The 17,422-nt window shown below is 39.7% G+C and overlaps 1 protein-coding gene across 1 annotated transcript in view; it reads right to left on the bottom strand.

Moving 5' to 3' along the window:
- The window catches only part of dclk1a (doublecortin-like kinase 1a), a 47,185-nt gene that overhangs the window by 29,322 nt on the left and 441 nt on the right, over positions 1 to 17,422 (bottom strand). Inside the window, exons 2-4 of the mRNA XM_017418115.3 lie at positions 16,840 to 17,241; positions 15,203 to 15,543; positions 356 to 455 (exon numbers count right to left, since the gene is read on the bottom strand). Coding sequence (XP_017273604.1) covers positions 356 to 455; positions 15,203 to 15,543; positions 16,840 to 17,200 — 802 coding nt within the window. The 5' untranslated portion in view covers positions 17,201 to 17,241. The remainder of the gene's footprint in view (positions 1 to 355; positions 456 to 15,202; positions 15,544 to 16,839; positions 17,242 to 17,422) is intronic.

Here is a 17,422-nt window from a genome sequence, read left to right as displayed (position 1 = left end):
GGGGTGACTGCCCCTAGGGCCCCGATGACCACAGGCACCACTGTGGTCTTTACCTTCCAGGCCTTTTCCAGTTCCTCTCTGAGGCCCTGGTATTTCTCCAGTTTCTCGTGCTCCTTTTTCCTGATGTTGCAATCACTCGGTATTGCTACATCCACCACAACTGCTTTCCTCTGTTGTTTATCCACCACCACAATGTCCGGTTGGTCCGGATATATATATATATATATATATATATATATATGTAAACAAAATTATAACATCATGATCCCATGCCCATATTTGGCTTTGGGTTAGTCCCCCTCCCCTTTCAAACAAAGAACTGTTGCTATAATTTCCTAGAGTACGGTTGCCTCACCACTTTCATCCAGCATCAGGTCGTCATGGTAGCGGAACTTTTCTGGTCCGCAGGCCACAAAAATGTCCTCGTCGCCAAAGAAATCCTGCAAACATGTCACCTAGGAGCGAAGACACAGACAAACAGGAGAGATCACTTCGTGTTTCGGCTACATTTACTTAACAAAGACACACACACATCAAATCCAGTGACAGCTTTCTACAGGTAGGTGTCTGAGCATTATGTTCAAGAGCAACTCAACTACCTGCTGAGGAAAGAGAGAGCCGCTGACAGCAATTTCCTTGCAGATCTGAAAATTTTGAAATGATAGCTCTTTAGGCACACAATCCAATTTCCTTGCTTGTTGTTATGGCGATCCACACACACAAAACACACTGCAGAAGACAGACATACATCCTCACACTTTTCCATGCACATGCTCACAAAATTGTCCTTCTCTTCTCGCATTTAGGTGAAAAAGCATATTAACTTCAGCTTCAGGACACAGATAAGGATCGTCGTGGATGTCTGTGTTCCAAACAAGTCCACTCGCTGCAGCACTGGTTTGTTTATCAGCCTATCAGTGATTATGAGCCCTTGTTGTTCGCTAATTTGCCGATGCACGGCGGCATGTGAACCGGACTTTCAAAGAAGCAAGCGTGGGGATCTCTTCCCTGAGGACTTAGCAACAAAAACACAAAGAGGGAAAAAAAACCAAACGACAAGACACTGTGCATCTGACTGATAACGTGAGTAAAACCAGAGGTGCAAATGAATAAATTTCCAGGAAAAAGAAAATGTTGATAATTAGATCACAGATGAATTAGTACAAAGCTGACTAAATCCACATCTGAATCACAGTCTTAATGAGTCACTGTCACTCTTTGACAGACTCCACGCTGTGCAGCTAACTCCAGGCGTGCAGTGACACACTGACAGGCATGAAATTAAACACATGGTTAGAAGTCACAGGTACAGGCTGAGTAAAGACGGGTTTATTATCACACGCCACCGAAGGCAAAACAGCGATAAATGTCTTTGCTCCTGTCTGTTTGTCTGTAACGTTAGCAAAATATCTCATGAACCACTGAACAGATTTTAATGAAACTCTCAGATAGTAATTATCAAATGCACATCTATAACTCATTAACTTTCAACCCAATTCATAGGTTATCATCCTCCATCAGCATCATCCATCTTCTACACGCATCTCACAAGATCGCATACAACGTCATTAACATAGTTTGACCTAATTGGCTACAACTTCAACTCTTCTCACCATGACATTGTTTTAGTTTAATAATCTGGCACAAAAGGGGGCAATATGCATTCCTTCAAAGATCTTGTTCAAATCTTTCGAAGTGGGGTAAACCCATTATTCACAATTTCAAGCTATGAAAATCCTTATATCTGGGCAAGGCAGATGTTATGGATTTTAACTTTGTAAGCTCATTCCTATGCTGCAGTAAATCATTTTTAATGAAAGATTTTTCAAAAGATACACACAGCAGTTACTTATTTCCATATCTGATTTAAACTATGAATGATTTACTCAAAAAAAGCTATTTACACACCACAGGTCAACCATCACAATTCAGTCCCCAGCCATCAATAATCCAAATTGTATCTCATTAAGGCAACAGCACAGTCAGAAAGGGATTTATGGGAAGACAGTTGTTCATCCGCTATGACAAATGTCTCACCGAAAGCCTATTAAGAGCCATTAGAGTTTAGGCTGCTTGGATGTGTAGCACCGCCTGGAGGCGACACATAAACACAAAACAAGTGTTACTGCATTTTCATAGCAATTAACGACCAAGAATCCATTTCGATTCTCATCTAACCAACAGCCCAGAAGACAGTCACAGCTGATGGAACAGCATTACTAACAAAACAGTGGAAAAACAGGAAAAAGAGGGCATTTCAGTGCTAGTCTGATCATGTGTGTATGGTTCTGCTTTAGCCCCAAATCACGCCAATGGGGAGACCAAATCAGACACAATCTCTCTGCAAAGTATGGACCATTTCCCTTTAAACTTTTTAGATTAAACTTGGCTTGTGTGTTTGTACTGTCATATCAAGATGCACGCTTCTTGCACAGGCAAACAGACAGAAGGAAATAATATTCTGGTTTCATAACTGAGGGCTTATTGCTTTGTTTCCTGATATCCCCTGACAGAACTGGGACCATTTAAGGTACGACCAGCTCCTTTTCTTGAACATTACAGCAGCGACAGAGAAAATGAGAAACTATCAATATATTTTCATATTTTTTTTGAGTATTTTATGAATCACGTGGTGATTTCAGTTACAGAATTATAGCATTTTGATGTTCACAGAGCACAAAAAATACATGGTTGTTGTTAAAAAAAAATCAGCTGTTCAGAAAGGGACTTTTATCAAGTACACATTTTACATGGGCTTTTTTGCAGAAACTTAACCACAGTAAAGCTGATAAACAACTCTTCTTATCACCTGCTGCCATGAATCACAGTTTACTCAGCTTTCAGCTGTGTGTGTGTGTGTGTGTGTGTGTGTGTGTGTGTGTGTGTGTGTGTGTGTGTGTGTGTGTGTGTGTGTGTGTGTGTGTGTGTGTGTGTGTGTGTGTGTGTGTGTGTTTGTTTGTCGGTTTGTTAGCAAAGTATCTCATGAAACATTGGACAGGTCAATGAAACTCTCAGGAAACTAAAGACTGGATGTACACCCACAACTGATTCAATTATAGATACAAGACGGCCAAAATAGCTGATCAACCTTGGAAAACAGAGCAATGTCTGTAACTTGGTTATTTTTACAAATATTGAGCTAAAACTTGTTGTAGTAGAAGCTAGAAAGCCATTTACCATACATGCACCGAGTACTAACAAATTGTGTAACATCTTTGTTTAAAACTTCAGCATGCAAGGGGGTAGGTGACACTACATGAGATTTCCTTTCATTTTAAATACTTTAAAAAATGTTAACATTGACTGAACAACTTTTGGGAATCAGGTCATTTTGTTACTCGTTTTGAGGTCAAAATAAAACAAAATCTGACTTTTGCATCTCACTGTAAGTTACGAAAAGGCTGATGTTTTTAGAACGCAACCTAAACAAGTTACCTTTAGCACTGAAAAATCTTACAGAATACTTTTTTTTTCAATTTAATAACATCATTTAGAAATTTAGATTTAGAGAACAAAATAGTCTAGTTTCTACAGTCACAAAAATAAGGATGGCTTCAGTCCTTACTACCCGTCCTATTGGAAAAACAAGTCTGTTAAAAATAAAAAGTGCAGGCAAGGGTACCAACTTCAGCTACGCATTTTTAATAAACCACAATGAAGTAAATGCATGCAGCCCAAGTTCAAAATGCAAGCACTTAAAAGCTGCTTGTTTCTTTACTTTGAATTAAACACATGCAACTACAGTAAACATAACGTGAAACTACAGCACGTGTCTCCTCTCTTCGTCTTCTCACTGCAAATCACACCTTCTTACAGGTGATAAATCCCTCACTCACTAAAACATGTGGGTGGTTCTTCTCAGCTGATTTATCAAAAAACAAAACAAAAAAAAAAACATGCATCTAGGAAAATGGTCAAACTGTCTCCTAAATTGTAATCATGCTGTTGAAATAAATTGTATACCCTAAAATTAAAATTCAATAGATTTTTTATTATTAAACAACTATTATTATTATTATTATTATTATTATTATTATTAGTAGTAGTAGTAGTAGTAGTAGTAGTAGTAGTAGTAGTAGTAGTAGTAGTAGTAGTAGTAGTAGTAGTAGAGACATTTTTAACCATTTGTCTACCCTCAAATATTTGCTTTTACGCATAAGATCTGTTTTTAAAAAAAACTCTGTCATGCTGAGACACTTTTACAAATGGAATTGCTCCTTCTTCAAACCGACAGCCAACATCTTGATCATAATTACATGAAAAACAAACTATTACTTTAAATCAAACTCAATAAAAATGTAAAAATATTTCAGAAGTGAGGTGATGACTGACAGGTACCTGATGAGCAACCAGTGGCAATCTGATATTTTCACAGTCTGAGACCAAACTCTATTCTCAAGATAACAACACTTGTACTCACTAAATGGGATTTATTTGACACTACCTCCAGAATTTGGGAGTGTAGAAGATGGACTGGCCTGAATGTAGTCCTGACCTCAACCCCATTAAACACCTATGGGATCAGCTTGGCTGTTTGTTCCAGAGTGACCCACGCAACCACATTGGTTGAAGAATGGATTGCCATCTCACAGCAGGGTATCGCCAAGCTGGTGAGCAGCATGAGGAGGAGCTGTTGTGGCTGTGTATGGTTCTTCCACATGCTACTGAGGCCCCTGTTTGTTAAATGAATAAACTGTTAAATTGCCAATATGTATTGTTTCTTCAGGCTTCAATCATTCAATCCAACAAATGCCACCAAACCAGAGTCATAAGAAGAAGGAGCTGTTTGGCACTGGAAGCAAAGATTTGGCAAAGATTTCTGCTGCTCAACCCACAACTGCATTTTCCTCACAAATACAGCACCAATTAGGGGGAAATAAACAGGCTTTCCACCGATATAAAATTTATTGCCAAGAAGCTGTTACAACAAAAAAACGAATAAACCAAACACAAACTTGTCTACTTTTTGTGCTGAGTTTGTTTAGTCAGTTAAGCTCCTGAGAAATAAACTGTGATGAGAGCAAACAGAGAAGTCTGGAAAAAAAAAAAAAAAAGGTGACCGGCAGACTCTAAGGGCACCTTTAAGCTGATGATCAAAACACATGCACCTGTTGACACGATAGGATACCAAAAGAAGAAAGGAGTGTGATAGGGATGGTTGCCATGGCAGTAACGTTCCCTAGGTGTTGGCGCACGGCTGCCGTGTTCCACTTTCTGCGATGAAAGAGTTTCATCATTCATTTTTTATCTACTCTGAGCAAAACATCCAGCAGAACTGTTCCATTCACAAAATTCTACACACGAATCCGTGAGTGTCACATGACCTAGTTATTTTAAATCTTTTATGTAATTGCTCTCATTTTAAATTGTGCCCAGAGGAAGCAGAGCTTTCCTGCAACATTTGAAAAAGACAAATCAACCGGTGATGAAGGAGAGAGAGAGAGAGAGAGAGAGAGAGCAGGAAAAGGAGAAAAGAACAATAGAGAACATCAAACAAAAACAGTCAGCGATCAAGTCAAGCCCCCCGAGTTCAGGAAGAAGTAAATAAACAGCAAGGAGAAAAGCAACAGAGGAGATCTATTCCTGACTACAGCTCGGAGGCCTCAGCAGAGCCCAGTGACAAAAACAAGCTGCTTTGATGTTTCTGGAGCTCTTTTCTCTCAGAGAACCAGTGCAGTTACACAACACCTGTCACAGCTGGAAACAAGGACAGGATGTAAGAACCCCAGACTGGGGGGCAAGAAGGGTTGAAATACAATGATGAGGAAAGAGTCGAAAGGCATAAAGATTGATACTTTCATCACATTAACGAGTCTTAATTACCAACAAAGTTACAGTGATCAAACAATTTTACATGAGTAACCATTTTCTTTGTATTACCCAAATACAAATTTTTAAATCCAAGATCAAATTAGAAATCAGCAGAGCCTACACGCCTAACAAATCACAGCCTCCCTCTGCTGTCCACTTCACACAGTGCTGATGCTCTTTACACAGTAAATAGAGGAATATATTTATTTAATTTTAGTCAAATCCACAGGATAAAGCTGTAAAAGCAGAGGTTCTTGTCAAGTCATAGCCTCGCGAGTACACAAGTGTGACCCCTTAAAAATATAACAATCATCTGTTCTAAAAAATGTCTTATGCAACAAATATTGAACGAGAACTTTCGTGTTCTCATTCTGCCACCTAGAGTTCAGTCCCAAAATAGTCACTAATCCTTCTGTCCTTTATCCTGCTGTTTGCACTATGTTTCTCAGTCATTATTCCTTTTAGCTTGAATACAGAATAAATTTTAGAAACTGTTGGTTTTAAGGCAGACTCAATCATGCAGACTGTCATTTGCAGAATAATCCCATCCAGCATGAGTAGATTTGGACAGGCTCTACAGTCCACAGGGTGTCACTGTTTACCAACTCTACACAAGCAGAAAAGTAGAGCAAGCTTGGCCGATTTTCAGATGTTAGATAAGGTTTTTGTCAACCGATGATGGTTGATTCGGTCTAAATTTATGAAAAATCTTAGATTTATTAAATGACTGTGCAGAAACAGCTGAACAACTGAGCATTTTGACTCTTTCTAGACTAATGAGTCAGTGATGCAGTCTCTCTTTTGGCTTTGTATGGTAACACAAAAAGCATAATGAACACAAAGTTATGCCTAACTAATATTTATTTTGTAAAGAGATCCACAAATGATTATTCTGAGCACTTTATTGGTCCAAAATCTTTTCTGTCTTGCTCCTGACTGCCACTCCTGTCAATCAGCTGCTAAAAACAAATGATTAGTGTCAGCGTTTTTCTCCCCATATATTTACATCGGCTATTTCAGTTTTCCCTGTCAAATCTCACGTCTATTTGGGGACTCATCTGCCAGCTCCTCATTTTTTTACTCAGAGTTTCTGACAGGCTACTAAAGGACAAGATGAGACTGGGAAACTGTCTGCACAGTTCTGCGAAAGAAGCAGTACTTAGTAATAATTAATTTATCAAATTGGCAAATAAAATCAATTATTTGACAACAGTTAAATAATAGAAAAAAATCCCAGTTTGAGAATTTTCAAAAGGGACTTTTTAAAGTGGCTTTTATGTGGAAAACACACCAACCAAACAAAAACACAATACGGGAGCCGAGAGAACGGAAGACAAACTGCCACAAACACAAAGGTGAAATGTTGGCGCTTCTTTTTGTTGTGTTTTCTGAAAATCTTGAAGTGTTCCTGTTTTGTTGTGTTTGTTTTGCACCTCTGAACAATTATATCTTTTATACCATCTTGGAGTTTGGACTGTTGCCATGAAACAAAGTCATGGAAGATTCTGTAATTTGTTTGTGTGTGTCTTTCACAATCTGCTGGCATTTCTCCAACCAAAAGAAAGCATTCAGTTTATAGATACACGTGTAAAAATGTTAGCTGCATCCTAACAAAACATACACTTTAACTTGTGTATTTTTTGTGTGTGGTGTATTGCTAAAAAATACAAAAACTACAGAGAAAATGTTTTTAGATAGAGTGATATGCAGGTGTAAAGAAATTGACTGTTCTGTTATAAACAGTGTGTATTTTACTTTTCTGACATATTAAACAAACTAGCATTTCCCTGAAACGTAAAAGAGCAGGTAAGTAAAATGCTAATGATCTACACTATAACATGTTCTACTGGTTCTACAGAGGGCACAGTGAGGGCAACATGATTCAGCCCTCAAGACGCATCAGTTTGGAAGGATGAGCAGATTTCTGATGGAGGAGCTCAGATCAGTGGAGCTGTCCGTGGTGCTGCATTTACAGCAGTAACTTAACAGGAGCTGCCACTCTGCTCTGAAACAATGAAAAGCTGGAAAAAGGCAGCAGATGCTGAAGAACAGGCTGAGTGACAGAGTAACAGATGAGATAAAACAAGAGGAGGTCGGAGAGTTTGTTGCAAACATGCAAAGAATCAAAGGAAAGAGAAGTTATGAAACAAAAACGATGTGTGGGGGCAGGAATAGACATCAGTGTTTCAGATCGGTGAGTTTGAAAATGATCAAAATGTCTTAATTTATGATCCATGCACTATTTATTTACAATATTGTACAGTAATGTTACGCATAATGACCACCAAAGACTCAATAAAACAGTGCAGTATTTAATTAACACAATAATATTTTAATAATTTTCTTTTCTTAATGCCATATGTTTTAATACAGCATATTCAAATATGAGCATAAAAAATCTCCCTCTCGAGACATAACAGTAAAAAAGAATGCTTTTTTTTTTAATTCTCTGTAGGAATTTCAATTGTGTTTTGGTGTTCTCTCAACCCCTAAAGAAACCAAACTTCAAAAAGGATCAAATCAGACAAAAGGAGAATCAGCAGACAGAAGCCTGTCTCCAAAAAAAAAAGTGCAGGAGGGGAAAACAAAACCATCTGCACCTTGAAGGAGTACTGACACATCAGCACCGCTTTCATCAAAAGACCTCAGTTTGAAAAACCGAGTTTCATCAGACACTGATGAGAGACACGAGACCAGAAATGTGACAACGAGTGCCGGGAAGCACGAGCAGAAACGCCAGCACGGGAAAAGAGAGCAGCGTGAACCGTGATCTGAGGTCAGTTAACTGAGCAGCGGGTTGAGCTGGCATTGATGTGGCTGCGTTCACCTAAAATCAGCAGATAGCAGCCTGGCTGACTGCTGCTCGAAGCTCTGTTGCATAACAGCTTATGTAACAGCTTCTGCTCTCCACAGGGGGGAATATCAAACTTTGAACTCATGAAGCTGTGAACGGGTTTCTTTCTGAAATGCGACACCATCTCCTCATCAATTGAGGGTCTGTAAGCAACATTTTGCAACCCTAATACATTTCAAAAATAGAAAATTATCCCCCACTGCTTGTTAAAAGAGATAAGGACAAGGGGGATTTGCCTCAAGTAGCAGCTTAGGGCTTCAGATATAAGCAAAATAAAATAGAGATAAAAATGTGGTAAAACCTACATTATTAGAGAATTATTAAGTTAGTGCTGATAAGTGTACAAATTTGTAGGTAAAGTGGTTTATTAACAATAAATACTTTAACTAAATATTGTTTCAGTTGCCAGTTTACATGTTGTTTATTTTCTAAATAAGTAAAAAAAATACTGTGGATAATTCTGTGTTGGTTCTGAAGATTATTTAAGAACAACAAAATATGGACCACCTACTTGTTAGTCTTCATTAGTGTAGTTTGCAAGGAATTATTCATGAGTTAAAATGGAACACAGCTAAAAATTCACTAATGTAAGTAAATCTGAGGCTTTCTCAGAAAAGCAAAGCTGCTTTGGAGAACATTTTTCCAGCTGAAAGTCTGACAAAAACATGTCAATCCAGCTCTGTAAGTGACTAGGAACATGAAGCGGGGTCACAACATTTCAAGCACACACAATACAGCAACAGTTTGTGTGTATCTGTGATGAACTTGTGAGTCCTCAACAGTCAGCCAGTGCAGGAAACGTCTGCCATCGATCCTAACTTGGCAGCAGATCCTCTGGCTACAACCAGATCTCCAATCTGCTACAGTCACTTTTCACTGGCAGTCAGAGGGAAACACACAAACTGGCTAACTGAATCACAAGGAGACAAACAGAAATGGCTGGGAAAAAATATGCTCAAAGTAATGTGTTTATTCATAAAAGCATCAGTATTCTCTGAGGAATCTGCAAACTGTTTGTCAACTCTGTCATTTAGTGCACAACCACTGCACGACGCGCTGCATGCTACCTGCTCGCACACACCTACACACACGCTCACACACACTCTGTGTTGAGCAGCTGTGACTCAGCAGATCAGCAGGAGCAGACGGATTTTCTCACAGTCATACCTACAATGCAAACCAGTGACACACTCCATATCAATCTAATATTGATTGAAATCAGCTAAACGCTTCCACATCAGCATGAGACGATCACTGCTCCTCGTATATTTAAAATATGCAAGATTTTCGAGTGATGTTGCAGCAGAGCTTTCTGTATAGTCCCTACAGACCAAGGAGGGCAGGGGGGGAAGGGAAGGAATAAAAAGTGAACAGAAAACAAAGAAAATAAAACATAAAAGGGGCAAAGTGACAAAAATAGAGTAAAGAAGGGGACAGAGATTGAACCATATGTTGTAGTGCTTCGATTTAAGGAGGCATGCAGAATGGGCTTGTTAAATGAAGACTAAACAGACGTAAAAAGGAAAAGATGCTGCCAGCACAGGACAGACAGAAGAATTAAGGTGAGTGGAGGGGGACGTTGAGAAGAAGGATGTTGTTGTTTTAAAGAAGAGAAAAACTTCACACGTATATTAAAGTGTGTCACAGTTACAGAAGGAGATGCAGAGAAAAATGTACAGATTGAGAGAACATAAAGGAGGAGGATGCAGAGAAAGCAGAGGAAGAAAGTAAAAGCTCTTTGGCCTTGCCAGCAAGGAGAGAAAGAAGCCAACGATGCAGTTTGAGAAGTGAGAGCTGCACTGCAGATTGTGAACAAGTGGCTCTTTCTCACTCCCCTCCCACATAGCACCTTTAATAAACCTAATAAGAAAAAAAACAACATGCCAAAAGAAATGGATGAAAAAGAAATAACATGTTTACCATGGTCAACAGATAACAGGGAAACTATAGTTTCCTGAATGTCTGTGAAAGAACTTGTGTCACTCTAACTGATCTGTGTTTTATATACTGTATATATTTTCACTCTTTTGTAGATATAGGAACCAAACCCACTAATAAATATACCAATTCTGGAGCCATACAGTTCTCATGGAGCTGTTTTTTTACACTGAAGAAGAATTCAAATCCAGCAAAATAGTTCAAAAATATAATCAATAATAGTTTTGTTTAATATACAAACAAATCATTATGTTTGTCTCTGTTGCTATATTTATACCTTTTGATTTTTCAATATTTTTTGTCACTTGTAATTACCATTACATTAAGAAAATGTTTTACTATATTACCAATTTTCAAACCCTCAAATGCCCAATTTAGTCAAAACATTTGAGCCTTCTGTAAAGCCAACAGATAACAGACATTCAGACTATGAACTATTTGTCTTGTAGTCATGGTCTAATTATTCTTTAGAGAAATCTGAATCCATTCATGGTTGTATTATCAAGATAAAGAAGTTTAGGAGTCAGAACTGTTGAAAACAAGAAGATTAAAACACTGATTGTTTAAATGCAAAGTAAAAAAATAAAACACGACTTCTCTCATGTTCATTTACTTTCTACATGTTACAACTGAAAAACAATAAGGACATAAAATTGCAAGCAGCTATTAGTTGACAACTACAGTGTTGTATTTACATTGATAAATATAGATTGTTGTCACTTGATAGAACAAAATACAAAATATTACCTTTTTGTTGACAACAAATGTGGTAGAAAAACAAACTTCTTAACATGTGAATTCACATTAGTCTGGTGTTTATCATGTGGGATGTGTGCAGAGGATCGTGGGTGCTTTAAAAATACCAAGGGGAGTACTGAAATGCCATCAAAAGACCGCAAGACAGAATAATGAAATATATGTCACAGTGGAGCAGGTACCTGGACTGCCTTCAGCTGCCTTCATTTAATGGCTGGTGAGCAGAAATCTACATGAGTCCATTAAAAGGCCTGTGTGTGTGTGTGACTATCTGTGCCTGAGCCTCACTAAGGCTCAGGGCAGGCAGCTGGGATCTGACAAGGCACCTGTGTGTGTAAACAGAGCTTAGAAGTATAAGCAGACCAGTCATGCCCACGGCCTAAGCCACTTACAGGTCGTCTATCTTAGATCAGACTGGCCAAGCTGCACCATCCACCAGCCACCAGCCACCAGCCACCAGCCGCCATCCTACCGTGTGACATCACAGCAGGTTAACCGGTTCCTAAGCAACCGGATCAAATTATGACAGAAGCTGGTGAGGTGATGAGGTTTTCGAGAAAGAAGAGGTTGCAACACTAAAGAGGGGGGCACAGCGAAACAGGATTAATACAGCGGGGGCGGATTTTAATCTCCTTAACTCAAATTCTCATATTACAGACAGAATGATGATACCCAAAACGATACTGTAAGCTGTCAGCTATTAGAGCAGATGAGACAATGATGATCAGACTGTTATAGATTACTGTCAAAGGGGATATATGGCACAGTGCAATAATAATAATAATAATAATAATTAAGGAAAATCCTTTAAATGTGTCATGTTAAACCTCCTCGATGTGCTCATAAAGGCATCGTGTTACAAAGTGTTTGGAGCTAAATTTATCATCTGACTACAATCAGATCTATTAAAATGGGGTTATGAGGAAAGGTTGTAAACAGAGCTTAATTCTGACCAGGTTGACAAGCTAATGGCTACTCCAAGTGGGGTCAAAACCAAAGTGGACTGCGGCTGTTTTAAAACAACTCAAAAATGGATCGCTGTTTATGCAAACACTTATTTATCAACATTGCAATATAACTGTAGACATTAATCTAAAGAACTGTGTGATGCAAAACTATGAAATTATTGGGACTGGAGTTGTTTTAAGGTGACAGCTATCCACTTTGTTCTTGGCTGCCCTCAGACTGGCTGTTAGCTCATAAGTCTGGTCAGAATTAAACTCTATTTCTTTAAACTGAAAGTCATTAAAAGAGCTATCTACAGCAGGTAAGATAATAACTGTTCTTTAATTTAACTCAGAACCACACTTTAAAAGATCTGAAATATCTCTTTAAGTCAAACTGAATGTTTACTTTCTCAATTTTTTATGTAATTTAGGAAATTTTGTGCTTCTTAAACTAACATAATCACACTTCTCTACACGCTGAGCAATAAGGGACCACAGAGAGGAGTGTTTGATACTTCATTCAAGAATATTGTGTTATGAAAATTACAGAAACAGACTTGTACACAATTAAAGAAGAACTCCTGAAAAATACCGTCTCTAAGTACATTATCTATTTTTGCTCTCTTTAACACAGATGCCTTTGTCAGAATTGATGTTCTGACAAGCCTAGCAATAAACGTCCATATAAACCCAACCAGTTCTGGTTTTGGCCTCATTACGGGGGTTAATAAAAGTAAGAAGCTCAAGCTCCTTTGCAGCTCTGCTGGGATTCAGAGTTACAGGCAGCCAGGCCCAGAAACCTACTTCTGCCGTGGGCTTGGTGACTGACACTACTCAGCTGACACAAGAAACCCACACGATTCGAAGAAAAACCTATGTGCACATGCATGCACAGGCACACACACACACACACACACACACACTTTACTGTACCTTCAAGGTAATGTTATCGTACTACACACTCAGTGAAATTACCTTTAACACACTCTTTATAATCTACGATGTATATTCAAGGGTGATGCAGTTTGTAGTCACCTCACATATATAATTCATAAATAAACACTAAGTTTATTCCAGTTTTTCTTCTTCTAGTTTTTCTTCAGGTTTTGTGAAGGATTTCTTGCTACAAATTAAACATTCATAGAATCGAGTTCTGGAGCAGTTTACAGACCAGTTTCTAACCTAATAGTCTCTTTACAGCTCTCTTCAAGAGTCCAAAACACAAACTCCAAGTATAAACCCACAGCAACATACACAAAAATAAATAAATCAGAGAAAAACAAAAATTGAGGCGTTGATTCTGCACTGAGCCCAGCCCCACCAATTTGACAGCGAGCGTGTTACCATGCCTACAGGTCCAAATCAATACTATTTCCAAAAATAGCATCGCCATAACAGTTTTACTTCCAGTGAAAGTGGGATGAACATGGCAACAGCAGCATTTATTGTGTAGTCTCCAAGAAAACTGTTACGTAAAAGTGGGAGTTTAATCCCTAACAGGAGGTTTTGCCAGGAAAACCTGATCTGGGGATTTAAACGTCTGGAATCTAATGGAGTCGGTTTCCAGCTGAGTCAACAACGGATCATTAAATAGACAAAGATGAATCGACAGGCTACATGAAGATGAATCTTTAGAGCTGAGACAAATGGGAACACAGATTGCCAAAATGGCATGAAATGCTCCTGGAGCAAAGAGCATATTCATGAGCGTGAGCCACAAATTGGTCATTTAGGACATAATTACACGCTGGACAACACAAAATGACAGAATGCCCTAAATGTCCAGCGCAATCTGCTTCAAACATAATGATGTCACTAATTCTGCTGCCAGGGGAAAAGCAGCTCTGACATTACGATGGCTTCACCCAGAGAGCAGCAGACAGACAGACAGAAAGACAGAAATGATGATGATAATGATGAAAGGTGGCAAGGGAGATGTGACATGAAGGCAAACGGAGAGAAACCCGTGCAAGATAAAACCCTGACGTGCCGCCGCAGACAGTGGCTTTCTCCTTTGCTTAAAAATAAGCCCAAACATCTACATGTGCCTGAGAGAAGGCTCGTCTGACATGACTCAGCTGCAGCGTAAAACCCAGTTCTGTGCCACACACAACACCCTCTCCTTCTGACAATACAGAGATGAAAATGCGCATGAGAGTAGGAGCTGGAGAGGTGGGTGGACCTCTGAGGGAGATGTGGCGCTGATTTATTTTTGTGTTCGGAGGCTGGTGCTCATCGCAGCGGTGTGGGCGAGACTCCATTCATAAATGGATTTCAACTTTTACCTTTTCGTGACCTCTTTCACTCCCTGCCTCGCTCTTTCTCTTCACGGCTTTATGCAAATGTTCATAAAAGAAGTCAGTAAGGGAAAAAAATGAAAGAATGCTGATGAAATATTTACTATTTTTAAGCCTATGCTTCCCCTTCTGAAGAAAAATAACATGAGGATAACAAAGATGTCCTTAGTCCCATATGATTCTGACAACATGAAATCTTTCCCTTATGCTTGAATTTGATCCCAGTGGCTTTCAGACAAGCTAACATCAGCATCGCCAGCCACATTTGGGGTTATTTAATACCATAAAAAGTTAAATCACAAGGAACATAAGGAGTCTTTTCAAAGAAATTGTCCTTATGTTCTGCAACTAATAAATATTTAAGCTCATTCATAAAGATTTTATGCTAAAAAATAATCAAAACACAGAAGAGGAAACATCATTAGAAAGAACTGTGGTCTATACCCAAAATAAAATCCTAAAGAGTTGTATGATGACAGACCTTGTTGAGAAACTTTGTGAAATAGTTTTCCTTTAACTTCTCATCCATCAGATGATAAGTAATATTAAGACCTGATTGAACCCATTCATCTTCTCTGAACAGTGCAAAGATTTCTCACCAGTTTGCCTTCAAGCGTGTAGATCTTCTTCACCACCCCGGAGTCCAGCTTGATGGCGTCAGTGATGTCGGTCAGAACCTGTTCGTAGGAATGGGCTGTTTTCTTGTTCAGCAGGATCCTGACAGCCTTGCGGGGCTTAACTCCACTCCGCACCACCGTCACCAGCTTCGGACGGATGAAGTTCTTGTTTTCGCGGCCCTCCAGGCCACCGGGCTTGGCGCTGCCCATGGTGAGAGGGCTGCGGGATGACGCCTTGACGTTCACCGACCAGTTGGGGTTCACGTTCTTGGTGTAATCCAGCTTTTTGAACGCTTCGATGGAGCTGCAGACGTAGCTTTCACCTATTAGATGACAGCAGAGGAGTAAAAACCAAAGGAAAGGGCCACTGAGACACAATTAGAATGGCAAATAATAGGAAACACTTTGCATGATGTAATAACATTGGCATGTACTGGAGTTATTGGAGCGTAAAACCAATCAAGACCGAGCTAATCTAAGTTGAAACAAAGGGTGCATCTGCTTGACCATATGGCCATCGACTGGCTTTTAGCCAAAGTGAGCTTGAATTGTGTATTTATCCTGTAAATGTTGATGAATCTACAGCTGGGACTGCCAGCTTTATTGCCTTGTTACATAAAGGTACTCATTACAATGTCACGAAACCATGTAAAAAATAACTCATAAAGTAAGAAACAAAATTTGCACACTATTTTTTTAATATTGTGATTCATGTGTCCTGAAATTGAAAATTTGAAAACAAGTTTTATGTACAGCCGCCAGCTACTATGTGTGTTTATTTACCTACAGAAACAAGTAGAGTGACTGAAAATAGGTCAATAATGGCGACATCAACGGGATAGAGAAGTCAAACAGTTTTCATGTAGTTGTGCACATTTATGCTTAGATTTGTTGAGTAAAGTATGCAGATAAAAGATAGGGTAGGTTGAAAGTGTAGCAGAAGTTTCACAAAGGCAGCGTGTTATTTGAATGCCGAGCCCTGCCTGATCCCCAATATTTATCCGCGAGAGTTGTCTTACTCGAGCTTTCCTCTTTCTTCCACATTTATCAACAGATTCATGTTTATCTTTTCCACGTAAATATCTTCTCCGAGATTCTGTGCTTGTTCAGTTGCACCAAATTTGTTTCCCTCACAGACAACAACCAGCCTAATGGAGGCCAGTTATGTGACTCGGGCTTCTTCTTGGTTACTGGAGGACTCGGCCTTGTGCTTTATTTACACTGAGCGCGTACCTGCGTTTCAGAATTGCATCTTGGCATAGCTGGAAAACTACTGGAGTTTTTCAAATTGCACCATCCTGCATCATTCAGAATACCCTTTTGTAGATTTGATTTGATAGTTTTCACTGAGTACCTATAAGCCTTATTAATTGCTTACAATAAAATAATAGTGTAATGTGTTCGGCTTTAATATATCCATGGCTACAACATGACAGGGAGCAGGACAAGACCACATTACGTTACAGGGATGTGTTTATTCTTTTGCAGAGAGGATCAGAAGTACCACTCTTTGGAATTAATTCATCTTTAATCCATATTCATAAGGATGTGAGCCAAGGAAACTATCCTAAAACGCTTTTATAAGTCAAAGATGAACTATTTCTGCTTTTTAAGCTCACCTTCCATCAGCTGATCCGTGCAGGTGATCTTCTTGGCGCCATCCAGGGTGTAGATGGTTCGGACGCCCTGGGGCAGGTTGACGTTGTCGGACAGCGAGCGGGTCAGGTCCGCCAGCAGGGCGTCGAAGGTCCGGAACCTGTCCGCGGAGATGGCGTACACGATCCCGTTGAAGTACCGGTCCCCGTTGCGGTAGAAGCGGACCTTCTTGGCCCTCTTCTCCGTGGTCAGGGTCTTCAGGGTCCGGGTCCGATAAAGACTGCAGTGGGCGCTGTGCGTGGGACTCGGCACCCCGTTCACCTTGGCGTTGGACCGGCCGTGCCGCTGACCTTTGTCCCGCTCGTCGAAATGCTCCATCTCCATGGCGACGCCGCTGCCGAGGCTCACGAGGACGGCTGTGCTGTCTTGATGGAGGGGGGACGAACAAAACCGGAGGGGGGTGGGGGGGAGGAGAAAAGTTTCGGTCAACAAAAACAAAGAGGAGAGGAGAACCGAACGATGGGAGGCTAATAAAGTAGCCAGCCGGCGTCTGAGGCTGAAGCGCGGTCTTAAAATAAGTCCCTAAAGACAGATTAAATGCTGTTA

The sequence above is a fragment of the Kryptolebias marmoratus genome, linkage group LG13, assembly GCF_001649575.2.
Source record: "Kryptolebias marmoratus isolate JLee-2015 linkage group LG13, ASM164957v2, whole genome shotgun sequence".
Taxonomy (NCBI): domain Eukaryota; kingdom Metazoa; phylum Chordata; class Actinopteri; order Cyprinodontiformes; family Rivulidae; genus Kryptolebias; species Kryptolebias marmoratus.
This window is presented reverse-complemented; position numbering and strand designations above follow the sequence as displayed.